The 12346-nt window shown below is 49.6% G+C and overlaps 4 protein-coding genes across 4 annotated transcripts; all 4 read right to left on the bottom strand.

Moving 5' to 3' along the window:
- Window positions 1-291: 291 nt before the first annotated feature.
- K444DRAFT_608590 (NAD(P)-binding protein) lies at window positions 292-1871 on the bottom strand. The gene has a single exon (XM_024879415.1). It carries the CDS (start codon window positions 1769-1771, stop codon window positions 755-757), a length of 1017 nt encoding a protein of 338 aa, XP_024741814.1. The 5' UTR covers window positions 1772-1871; the 3' UTR covers window positions 292-754.
- A 3811-nt stretch (window positions 1872-5682) lies between these two features.
- Window positions 5683-6064, bottom strand: K444DRAFT_208789 (uncharacterized protein). The gene has a single exon (XM_024871064.1). It carries the CDS (start codon window positions 5909-5911, stop codon window positions 5717-5719), a length of 195 nt encoding a protein of 64 aa, XP_024741813.1. The 5' UTR covers window positions 5912-6064; the 3' UTR covers window positions 5683-5716.
- Window positions 6065-6218: 154 nt separating this feature from the next.
- Window positions 6219-7859, bottom strand: K444DRAFT_519659 (uncharacterized protein; the record flags this gene model as incomplete). Its single annotated transcript, XM_024873974.1, has 1 exon — window positions 6219-7859. One exon carries the CDS (start codon window positions 7857-7859, stop codon window positions 6219-6221), a length of 1641 nt encoding a protein of 546 aa, XP_024741812.1.
- A 324-nt stretch (window positions 7860-8183) lies between these two features.
- Window positions 8184-10299, bottom strand: K444DRAFT_608587 (uncharacterized protein). The gene is made up of 8 exons (XM_024879414.1): window positions 10200-10299; window positions 10092-10101; window positions 9960-10037; window positions 9887-9908; window positions 9761-9813; window positions 9159-9695; window positions 8853-9106; window positions 8184-8804 (listed from the first exon to the last, which is right to left on the bottom strand). Exons 1-8 carry the CDS (start codon window positions 10253-10255, stop codon window positions 8567-8569), a joined length of 1248 nt encoding a protein of 415 aa, XP_024741811.1. The 5' UTR covers window positions 10256-10299; the 3' UTR covers window positions 8184-8566.
- Window positions 10300-12346: the final 2047 nt, after the last annotated feature.

The raw sequence follows: 12346 nt of genomic DNA, 5'->3' as shown, positions 1-12346 counted from the left end.
TTATTGAACTAGCTAGCTTGGCTAGCATCCTTTCCTTCCACTCCAGGTTCAACCACTAATTCAGTTCGTCCGATTATTGGGTATTACTTACGTACGAACACACCAATCGTTTATTAGTATCGCCATTCGATTACGTTCCTTAAACGTGCGTTCAGGAATCAGATTGGTAAATCGTTCCCACCACCAAGTAAGTGCGGGGTAAATCACATGGTGGGGTGGAAATCAGGAATATAGCTAGGGAACCCATTCCCTCTGTTTTTTATGGTATCACTCTCCTGTATCTAGTCAAAACTAGTCATTCTACAGATTGTCAATCTCCAATATATCGATTTTCCACCGATAAATCGATCCCAGTTCAATAGTGTTCCTCCCTTCGTTTGGGCCACTTCCAACTCTTTTTTGATTCGTCTTTTAGCGGGGTTTGATAGGAAAGACGCGCCCACAATATAGCAACATGCAGCGGCATCTTCGTAATAGGTTTGAGTGCTAAGACTGTCAGATTTCAGGGCTACTCGTAGAGTGTAATAAAATCTCAACAGAAAGTTTTCGAGAATTCTTGAACAAACATCCCCTCTTCTTGAATGGAGATTACCGCTGCGGTCTAGTATACCTCAATCTCCTCTCTTCCTCGGCCTTGGGTATTCTCTGGAAGTACATACTCTTCATTTGCCCCTCGATCCCTAACTACAGCGCCAACATGAACGCCTAAAGCACCCAGATCCTCCTATTCTCGCTAACCCTCGTACCTCGGAATTCAGAATTCGTCAACCTTCAACACATACATCCTCTCCCTCTCCACCCTCGACCGATCATGCTCCATCTCCCCAATAACCTCCCCCAAATCACGCTCAGCATTAACATACAGCCCACTCAGGCACCTCGCCCTCGGTTCGGCGCACAGAGCAATGAATGTCCCACTTGCCAATCCGACACTCGCCCACTCCATCTCACTCGCCTTGTTCGCCAGCTGCATCTGCCAGCCCGGTTCTATCGAACCGCCATGCGGATCCTCGCTGAACTTCTTATCCGGATCGTGGATATAGCTCGGTATCGGGCCGGGATTTACCGCGTAGGAGAAAATGCCTTTCGAGCGGGTTTCTAGATCGAGATGCTGGTGGAATTTTAGGAGCGCGGTTTGAGCGACACCTTGGCACGATGCGAATGGGAAGGGCAGAATGGCAGGTAAAGAGGTGGTAGAGATGATGGTTCCTGTTTTCCGGGCGATCATTGACGGCAGTACGGCATGCGTAAGGGCGATGGGGGCACGCAAGCTTTGCTCGATGGAGGGCCAGAAGTCTTGCATTATGCTTTGTTCGCGGGTAAAGGAGCGGAAGTAGGCAGCCCCTGAGATGTTGATGAGGAAGTCGATAGGGCCGAGATACTTCTCGACCAATATGACAACGTGACTGGGCGCATTAGGTTCCACGAGGTTGGCGGTTAAGGCGAGGGTTGGCGTGTTGAATTTCTCTTTGATTTCCCGTAGAACCGGCTCGAGGGATTGGGCAGTGGGACCAATACAGCAAACTGAGGCACCAGCTTGGGCGAATGCAATTGCTGTGGCTTTGCCAATGCCGCGGTGGGCAAGTGTCACTACGGCAACCTTCTCCCTTAAATTGTTCTTGAAGCGGTAGGGGTCGATGAAGGGGTATGTATCCCGGCGTCGAGTGAGTGTAGCCTTGTTCTCCCACAAAACTTGGGGATTGGGTATCGGAGGAGGTAAATCAGGCTGATCGAGAACGAAATTGAAGGGCATGAAACTTTGGAACGCCATAGTCTGTAGTAGATCAGAAGCAAGTGAAGACCGGATGTCGTGAACGAGGCTGGCAATGGAACATATAAGGCTGACGAAATGATATCAGCCTGTGCAAGGGAAATCTTGGCAGATTAGTTAGGGTTCTGAGACCTTTCTAGCGCCCTGCAATGACTAACTAGGTGCAGTCCTGGATGCAGTCCCGGACTTTGGAAAACTGTTAGACTCCGAGACTCAAGGGTGCTGTTCCAGCCACATCTGCATGAAAACTCTCCGTTGCTGACGGCCTTACCGTTCGGACACAAGTAATGAGGGGCGTCCTCGTGTAGCATGCTAAAGAAGGTAGATTTGTACGTCGCTACTACTGTACTCACCAGCAGACGTCTGGGAGAGCCATGGAAGAGAGGTTGACCAATGAGCCACGGCGGCGGGACAAACTTTCTCCTGGTGTATCAGATGCTGCCAAAGTTGAGGAATAAAGCCTGTTGGTATCTTGTTTAACTCCGCCGGTTGCGGTGAATTGCATCTTGGCAGGCTTATCGTTGCCGGAGCTAACGACGCCTCAAAAGCATCACTCCTTCCGACTTCTTGCCTACCTGGAGAAAGGAGGCGCCGAGGTGGTCGAGATGGTTCATAAAGGGGACGATGCAAACTTAAACCTGCTAATCAGCTGCTTCGTTCGAAGATGCCGCTCCGTCTGGCTGATGACTGCGGTAATTTTTCCTCCGAGCGTGCTGATTTGTGAACGGAGGGAAAAGGGGTTGTTCGGCCCCGAGGCTCTGCAGTCGGGCGAGTATTGTGCTTGTGACCCTGGAGCGAAATCGGGAGAGTTCGTGAATTCGATTTTGTACCTGCACATGTGGAGACGCAGCGGAGGAAGGAGGAACAGAAATGGCCGCGGATACTCTGTAATGTCGGTGTTTTGGGAAGCGACATCCGAGTATCACGTGCGTAGAGTTAAAGGGGTAACTTCCCGATTTGGCTTGATCAGAGTCCAGACAAATCTCGATGGGAGTTTACGGATGATTGGTTTGTAGAGAAATGATTCAGATGCTCGTCCAAGTGATCATGCCGGCATCACTGTGTATGCTGGCCGAAGGACTAAGGCACCATCTCGGCTTTAAACGTTAGGTTCAAACAGATATGGCAGCAGCTCGAGAGAACCTACGTCTTTTTTCACTGCCAAGTAGAGTATACCAAGATGCTAAGATTTCTGCACTCGGAACATTGGTGTCTCTTAGGAGACGGGATGAATTTATCACCCGGCACGTGACTCCATGCCCCTTTTCCATCCAGTTGTTGCCCCGTGACTCGTTTTGCTACAGAGCCTCAGTATAACACACACTCTTTTCATGTGAGTAGCTGCAAGTCGCCACTATCCTGCAGTTTGCTATAACCCCAGAAGACAATAACTTGCCATACACAGACAAGGAATCGATCCAGCACATCAGACGAAAGATTGGCGGTCCGGTGGAAGTGCATCATTCCCTATCAAAATCCCGCAACAGCTCTCATCCAAAAACTGATAACACCTCGATCGAAGGATTAGTCCCAGACAAAAGCACGAGTCTTCAACGGTTTGCATAGTTGTCAAACATGTTTGTCGCTTTCATCCCCTCGCTTACACCCCTATTGTCCTCAGACGCCCCTATTGACCCAAGAATGCCTTCAATTTCGAGAACAACCACAATTGAGAACAACTTTATTGTTTTTCATCACAATATACAACACCACAAATTTCTATATAATGCTTTCTTCCACCCAGCCTTCTCCCTCTTTCCTTCCTTCCTCAGCAACATACGGCTCGACGTCTTCCAAAGCCTTCACACATCACACACTTCTCTCGGGTTCGATTCCCACCACTACCAAGCAACAACCTTTCATCCAAACAACTGCCAACATGGCACGAACACGAACGAAGACTCGGACTCTTCTTGCGAGGAAGAGAACAAGGTCAGTCTCCTCCCTTGTCATCGGAAAATCCTTCAAACACTAGCTAACAACAACCAGAGCAACTATCCGCCTTCTAGACGAGCACCACCCACTCCCCAACGGCGCCTCGCACTGCCTCTCTCTCTCGCAGTGCCGGAAACACCCACGCCTACCACGGCGATCATCCGCCGCAGCCAACCACGGCTGGAGAGTTCAGGTGAGGGATGGGAGGGGGAGATTCAGAAAACTGACGAAATTGGAGAGGGAGTGGAGAGAGGTTCTGGGGAGGAGACCGGATGAATGGGAGGAGGAGGATGAGGACGAGGAGTTGTTTGTGCTTGGGGGGGCGGACTGTTCGTGACGATACCATGGATGAAATAAAAGATCTTTCTCACTTTCGTTTGATGTTCCTCGATTGACTTGACTTGAGGTGAATATGATTGAATATAATATTGCCTTGAGATACTGTTGTTATTGCTTGAGTGTTTTCATTTGACTCCTTACAACTTCGAGATGAATATTGCGCACAGGGGAAAAAGTATTGCTTGACAGTGATCGCCCTGTCTCTACTCACAGACTTTCCTGGCCACTCAATTCTTCCTCCACGTCCGCCACTCTATGCTCATCAAAGTGCCAATGCCGTCTCGTAGTCTTGCCAGCGCCAGGCCCAAAGATCGTGGAACGTTGCGAGCCAATATACCGATGTTTCTTATCTGGTCGCAAGAAAAACCTCATCCAGCAATTGGGCCGATCTTGGATCGAGCTTGCATCCTCTTTAACGTCCTTCGACTCTCGCTCGTGCCAGCGGGACTTCTCGATGTCATCCGTGCTCTCAACGCCCAGAAACACATTCGGCTTGCCATAGGATGGAAATCCACTTGCGTCACCGTTAAACCGCTGCTCCTCTTTCCTCCAAATATCATCAGCCCAGTAGTTTTTGAGCGTTTCAGCAACCTCGCGCGCAGTGATCGCTCTTGCCACCAACATGAGACGAAATAAAAAGCCATGGCCATTACTTACGTCGGAACCCTAACGTTTCTCGTCCCGCCATGAGCATTACCTTGGTATAAACTCTGAATGGAAGTCATTAATCACAAGAAAGAAACTCCGCAACACCATCGCAATGGCCTAAAATTAAGCAGAAGTGACATCAAAAGTCGACTAATTCTTCGCCGCCACATCCGCTGCTGAAATCTCAAGAATATGACTCATCTTCACAGTAAATCTACGACAGTTCTTCGGAGTCAAAAGCCGCGATCCTGGTCAAGTGACTTCCATCTCCCTGCAGCACCTACTCGCGCCTATTTCCGTCCCAGAAAGCGCCTGTCCAAGAGGTCCGAGACTTCCATCCTCCACACCACATCTCGATATTCATCGAGCCCAAACTCCCTCAGCTGGCTATTGACATCTTAATAATAAAACCAGGACAACGTCCCGTTGAACCAGGTTACGGACGCGAGTTGAGACTGTGGGTGCGTGGGTATCTTTTGGTCACGGAGGGTCGAGTATTTCCATGTATCGTTGACGGGCATGTGGTCTATTCCTGACAGAAGGTTGTCGGTGGTGGTGAAGTATATGGAAGGGCCTTCCAGCCAGTCGAGCACCGTGAGTGGAGTATCCAATCTCGGGTTTGCTCCTTCCAAACATTGCACATTAAGCCAATTCGCCACTGGTTTCGTGCGAATGTAGATCTTGCCTCCGCCACTCCGGAACTGCTCTTGGGACAGCGAATGAATTCCTTTGTTGAGTCCTTGAATCGTTATCAGTGGGGGCGGGTCTTCCCCAGACTTGGGGACCCCAGGAATTCAATTGAATCAAACCCGAAGAGAGAAGGACTGCACCGCCCACAGCTGCGCTACAGCCTTTGCCTGTGCAGAATTGGGTGCCCAATCATGTTCCTCTATATGAGCGATTATGACAAGGCTGGCAAATGGACAACGCACAACTGGATAAATGGGCTTGATTGACGAGGGGAATGTGGCTTGAAGGATCCTTGCATCTTCTGCGTCGTTACCACGATCATCGCCTTGGCTCTTAAGTATGGTATCGGGCACAACTCGGTCTGCTCGTTGCCCCGCAGCACTTGCTGGATTTCATATTTGACCCCCACCATTGGCATTTGGTTTCGCTTTCGTCAGCGGATTGGTTCCGAGCCAAGAAGTAGATGCGAAGCGGAAACAAATATCTTGGACAACAAGGGGAGCTTGTGGTGCTTTGAATGTACTTCATTGTTGGAACAATGAGTTAAAACTCTGACTACATATGACAAGAGCGTATGAGCAAATGACCTCGCAACTTTGCGAGTCTGCGAAAGAGCAAGAAGTAGTTTTGAGTACAGACTTAATCATGCCAGCTGTCTATCCAACACATGTTTTCCCCACCGAGTCGACGTCACCGAAAGAACAATCCAAACGCCTCCTATGCACCGTACCCCCATTCGAATTTGTATGACCCCGTTCCTATGAACTCCATCCTGCCTGCCATCGCAAAGGCTTAGCAAATGAGCGCATCAAGGTCTTCAAGTCTTGCGAGAATTTTAAGACCTCTTCTGCCCCATCTCCACATCCCCCTCGAAATCCCAATCATCCCAATCCCCATTCCCCACCAAGTTCCTCCCAATCCAAATGCCGACCGCCGTTCCCAGACTAGCAAGCAAGAACCAGCCATCGAACCAACGTTCCACGAACCCTGGTTCCAGGGGGCTTCCGAGCGCTTCACTAACTACACTCTTCATTTCGCTCGGCAAATTGCTGCGAAGTAAAAGGGCGGAGGAGATAACGTATGTAGCGGATATTTGCGCGATGAGGAGAGCGAGGTTGGCTTGTGCTTGGTAGAGCAGCGAGGGGAGGAGTTTGGTTAGCATGTGAAACGTCTGGAGGACGCTGTTGAAGGATGCCAACAATATAATTCCCGACAACAGGAATGAGATCTGTCGACTCCACGCCAGTTGGTCCATAGTTGGATCCACATGTTTTGCAAGCAAAGACAGGATTCGGTTTATAGGGTCTGTGTTCGAGGATGTGAGACTTGGATCTGCAGATTGAGAGGCTGCGCGGCGGGCGGTGGTGAGCGTGGTGGAAAGGACGCGGTAGACGCAGTAGAGGGAGAAGGCGTAGGAAGAGGGTGTGAGAATTAGTTTCCCTACGGGCGAGGAGGCGCGTTGGCTTGATGCAAGGCGATTCTGCAGGAGAGATAGAGAGGTCGAGAGGTTGATGGCCATGGAGTTTAGGCCGGAGATTTCGAGTTCGAGGGAGCGCAGCTCTTGGGTATCTGCGCTGCCGCGGATTGTGTCGATTACTTTGGTCATGAAGCCTTCCGAGGGGGCTTCCTTTACTTTACGCTGGAGAGCGCGGAGACGGCTGCGTTTTGCAGCAAGCATATCGTTCGTGGCATCAAGGCCTGCTTGTTTCCGAACAACGTCTGCTTCGCTGACCGGTCGAGGCTTTGCCCCAAAGGTCTGCCAGGGAGCTGAAACAGCAGCGAATCCGGAGAGTAGAGCCATCAGAGAGATCCCAATTATTCCAACTCGTTCCAGACATGCTTCACTGAGCCCTTTACCAGGCTGAGAAGCCATCCTGTGTATGTATGTCCCAGGAATCCCTTTTCCTAGCCACCAAAATCCCATCAACCAGATCGTAAAGCCGCATGTCTGTAACAACCACGCTGTTTTCGGTAGTCTTCCTTGTTCTGTTCTCCGAAATGACCACCCTGAGCTAGAGACAATAGACTGTAATTCGAGAAATGGTATAAGGACAACCAGTGAGAAGAGTAAAGTCGGGACAGTGGCTTTCAAAGCAAGCGTCCTGGCCGCTGGGTTCAATGTATTCGATATCTCGCAGAGAATTAACTCTGCTAGTACTGCCGCTAGAGCTATTGTAGCAGAAAAGGTGACCGCCACAACTCTCCGTCTCCCTGATTTCGCACCCTGCTCGGCATGCTTCTGCCTAAGACTGGGAGGGGCATCGCTGGGAAGGTAATGGTCTTCATCGTCTTTCGATTGCTGCAGACTCGATACGACAGGAAACAGCTTGTGTAAGACGACAAGACTGACGGATAGGAACGTTACGATGAACGGTATGGAGGAGAAAGCCAGGGCTGTGAAGGACTCAGATGCCAGTGAGTGGCGATGCCCTGGTGGGAAACACGCAGCGTCGTCGCATTTATCTGAGGGTAGCATTGAAGGTCGTCGCAGTGGTCAGCTAAATTGGCCGTGGTCACATCGCAGATGGAAGATAGTGGATGGATTAAGGTAAGATTTAGGGAATGGAGAGTCGAGGTGTGGCTGTCGGCACCTCTGACTGAAACAACGTTCGTCCACCCACTCACTCGGCCAACGGTACGGTTGTCGTCAGCTTTATCTTATCATTAGCGTCAACTCCAGGGGCAGAATGTGGCTTGCGCCTGTGGGGATCTTCTACAGGGGGTGGCCTTGGCGCATAGGATGGGTTGGGAATGATGAGCCACTCCAGTATCACTGTCAGTCAGACAACTAAATGCAAAGGTCCAGAAGCTGGAAATCATCTCTGTTTGTCTCCCCACTATCAACACGCTCTCCATGTCTTTGACCCATCTACTACCCTGCTCATGGTGATGTCAACATCTACAGAGAATGCCTCTCGTCGCCTAGAATATCCCCTCCCAGCAGCAGGAAGCAAAATGCAATTTTAGGGTATTCGGTATTATGAAGAACAGACGGACAAGCGTGGGGTATCAGCACATGGCTCCTTCCACGACCCATAGACGCCCAACCAACTCCAAGGTCCAAAGTCTGACCTGCAAGGAAAGTAGCACAGACACAGCTTAAAAAGTAATCCGTACAGGGGCCAATAACAGTATTTTGTTGAGTCAAGCAACAGCCGATAATCGATTTTTCAAGGTGATAGTTCAAGCAACGACGCCGAGAGTCGACGAAGTCATGGCAGTAGGTAAGGAAATGCCACTGGTGTCATGTTCACCATCTTCAGAATCGTCGTCGCCATCCATGTTCAGGAGCTGGAAGCGATTCATCAACGGGGCATCTTTCTTCTTTGCGGGGAGGTTCTCCTTGCGGGCTAGCACAGGCCTGTCCAGGGGAGCCGCACACTCATCGTTGTCCCACTCGATCTTGGAGCCTTTGTAGGTACTACAAAAAGTTAGGATGGCAATTTTACAACACTTCAGGGTTACTCACGCGCGACTCATCATACAAGTACGAGCAAACATAGCATTGTGGACAGAATTGGTGGAAATATAAGCATTCTGGCCACTGAAGCTGACCTTGATGACAACAAGATTGTGGATGTGCTCGAGATCGTCCCGGATGAGGTCCTCGGTATGCTTTGGAGAACGATTTTGGATAACCAAGTTTCTGGTAGCACCAATAGCTATCTTGTTGGCAACATGCCCTGGCAAGATGAATTGACGATCGTTCCAACGGATCTCAACCTAAAAGCTGTTAGCACAAGACTTGTTGTATGAATAAGTAGTTGGTACGCACCCTCTTTCCACGTATATAGAGGTCATGACGCTTGACATGGCGGAAGAAGTCATGAGCTGCAGCCTCTTCTAGGAAAGATACGCTTGCAGTACGATCATGGGTGCGAACGTAGATATCCAACAGCATCCCACCTCTGACAACATCCGCAATATCGGTATGGGTGACGCCCTCGGGGAGATTGGCAAGCAGGATAGTTCGTTTGGCGAATTTATCATATTGTTGGCGCTGAAACCGAGGTTGGGAGTCATTGTTTCCGCTTGCTCCATCATAAAATCCATCGGTACCCTCTGGCATAAATGCAAAGTCGTCGTTTATTTGTGAGTGTGTATGAAAGCCATTTGTATCCTTTGGTCGCAGGTCGCTTCGAGGGGTATAGTTCGAGTTCCGTCCAAAAGTGTAGTCCTGCCCACTTGCAGCTTGCATATTCGTCGCACTCTGTGGTTGTAGAAAGGCTCCACCATCCGATGTCTCGTCAACTGCAGAGCGGATTGTCGTGCCGCCATTCTCGTTCGCCGGGCCGTCATCCTTGATCAAGATCTGGTGGATCAGGTCAGTATTCGATTATGGAATTACGTTTAAGGGAGAGAAGTGGAAGGCCTCACAGTAAGAGTTTCTTCAGCAATGCCGCCTCTGTAGAGGTTCCGTCGAAGGTTGGCTGGGAGGAGCGTCAGAGACCGACCGGAGAGATGCCACTAAAGCCCATGGATTGCTTTTGAAAATGACCTTACCATATTGTCGAGCAGAGATCAACTGAAACGGAGGATTAGCAGGTTTCCTGAACCAACATCCGAGTGTACTTACGAGGCTATCATGGTCGGCTTTTGGAATTGTCACAGTAGGAACGTGAACAGGAGTTGTAAAATCCACACCGCCAGTATGCTATGCCACAAGTGTTAGAGGCAGCTCGCTTCCTGTAAAAAGACTGGCACCTACAAATTGAGCCCTTTTGTGGGGTAAAATGTTAGCTGTTGCCCTCAGACATATTCAGACACTTCCAACACTACTGACACAGGCTCGACAAGGGATCGAGGAAGTGCTTACCTTCGCAGCAGAGTCTCAAAATAGGCTTTGTCGAGAGTCACAGTGCTCGTGGCCATATTGCACGATTACACAGTGCTGGTACAGTCAAGTAACAGCTGGTAGGTCGAAGACTGAAATTATGGCTCCTGTTTCGGGATGGTTCACTTCGACTACTCTGTCTCGCTTAGAACTAGTGCCACGCCGTTCTGGCACTAACCAAACCTTATTTTTTTTTCACACCCTGGCCAGCATCTTTGGGAGACAACTACTCTCTTTCAAATCCAGCTCTTTGACATCTGAAGTCTTCAGCGTGTGGTTAATGTTTCGTCAAAGGACACGAAGTTCAAATGCGTGCTTGTACAGGCACAAACGACTTGTTTCAGAGCATTAACATCCCGGGAATTACCCAGGAAAAGTTCTTGGTTCTTCGAGTCCTGAGTGGAACATGGAGAATTGAAGACAAGAGTTGAGACCAGACTTTCGCAAGGGAATCCAGCAGTCAATTCTTCTGCATTAGTTTTGCAGTCGACTTTCAGCCTTAGCTTACTGGGACATCGCCTTACTTCGGACCCCGCCATGCCGAGTCCTTAGCGCAAATGCGGGGAAAAGGTGGAGGATAGATTGATTACTTGCATCAAAGACTTCTACCCTGGGTGGGCCGGAGTCTTGCTGACCGTGCCCCGGCTGTTTAGCGTGAATCTGGGGTTGAAACTTGAACTCTATCAAGGACTCTCTTCAGTTCCTGTAATACAAAGTGGCTTGAATTTTCGGCCAGACAAGTGGGCCTCCCGTTCCGTTTTCCTCCTACATTCATCCACACCCAGCCAAATGGCTAAACTGCTCTGTAGGTTTGTATCTACAACTATCAGAGTGTTGTTTCCCATAATTACAGAACACGGAGCGCTACTCTTGGATTGAAATTCGTAAGGTGGGGTGAGGAAGTCCCTCAGCCAGTACCAATCCGTTCTATCTTAGATCCAGATTAGCTCCTGATCCGCATTCACGCAGAGCCTAAGGCTTTTCGGAGGTATCTAGAAGATTGGGAAATACCACCTCACAGGACTTCGAACAAGTCGACTCCAAAAGTCGACTCTCACTAAACCCAATCGGGCAGCGACCACTTAGGTGCTGGGAATCAGGAATTTTGCCCCACCAGAACTTCAATGCTCACGATAAATACAGGTCAGGGTGAGCGTTCACTCCGGAGGCTATCCTGCCCCTACGTCGCTCGTGGTGCTCACGTCTTCGGGAGGAAACCATAGCCACCTACGGTACGCTCTCTAGTCCGCTGCGCTGGATATCCAAAACTCTCCTACAGCTATTACCCTAGAAAAGATTTATTCTCGCGTGTTTTTATGCGTTTCGCACCATTTGACTTTGCAATCCTGGAAAGCTCTCTAGAATTTGCTGTAAAACGTGATTAATTGATCTGTGCCAGCCTAGCAGAGTATTAAAGCAGCATCTGTCTCACTAACACAGGGCTACCCTTAGGGTATAATTTTACTAGGGCAATAGCTGTATCTTTTTCAACAGTGTGCGTGAATGAGTGGTCGCTGCCCGATTGGATTTAGTGAGAGTCGACTTGGTCGAAGTCCGTCACAGCTGTCAGGCCTCAAATGGATCCAATCTATCCGTTCAGAAGGCAAAGAAGGATGGCCAGAATAGCCACGTGGTAGAGATTGATCAGTCACGTGTGACCATCAACTCCCCCCCTTTTTCTCCAGACCGTTACAGGTGCAGTCGCGTAGCGCAACGAGGATAGGCACACGGTGTTGTATCAGATATTGAAGGCGGTGAATACAAAACATCTGCATCTCGCCTTCTTGAACGATTCGTCAAGGAAGATTAGGCATGATGCATGTTGGCCTCACACAAACATGCCTGTAACTCTCCACCCGAGATCGAAGTCCCTTCCGAAGGCGTGATGGCAAATGTCCTTTTTCGTTTGCTTCTCGGAAGCTCTCCTGTCTCACTGACCGCGTCATCCCTCAGCCAGCCAAAGAAAAAGCATGAGGCAATCCGTCTTAGCATCGAATTCGAGGGGAGCAACGGAGAAGATATGCAAAATGCGGTCAACACTGCTCACGGAAATAGTAGTGACCTGATTATAACGTTAAGTGTCGGCGATTTGTGGCATTCAACAATTCGAGTCGTGTTTCAAGTCTGGT

Source organism: Hyaloscypha bicolor (assembly GCF_002865645.1).
Source record: "Hyaloscypha bicolor E unplaced genomic scaffold K444scaffold_17, whole genome shotgun sequence".
NCBI classification, from domain to species: Eukaryota; Fungi; Ascomycota; class Leotiomycetes; order Helotiales; family Hyaloscyphaceae; genus Hyaloscypha; species Hyaloscypha bicolor.
Note: the sequence above shows the minus strand (reverse complement) of the source record. Positions and strands in the feature narration are given on the sequence as shown.

Coding starts and splice junctions, on each gene's coding strand:
- K444DRAFT_608587 (XM_024879414.1), bottom strand. CDS start 10,255: ATGGCCACGAGCACTGTGACTCTCGACAAAGCCTATTTTGAGACTCTG. Junction 9,696..9,760: donor TTGCTGAAGAAACTCTTACT/GTGAGGCCTTCC, acceptor CTGATCCACCAG/ATCTTGATCAAGGATGACGG. Junction 9,107..9,158: donor TCTATATACGTGGAAAGAGG/GTGCGTACCAAC, acceptor AACAGCTTTTAG/GTTGAGATCCGTTGGAACGA.
- K444DRAFT_608590 (XM_024879415.1), bottom strand. CDS start 1,771: ATGGCGTTCCAAAGTTTCATGCCCTTCAATTTCGTTCTCGATCAGCCT.
- K444DRAFT_208789 (XM_024871064.1), bottom strand. CDS start 5,911: ATGAAGTACATTCAAAGCACCACAAGCTCCCCTTGTTGTCCAAGATAT.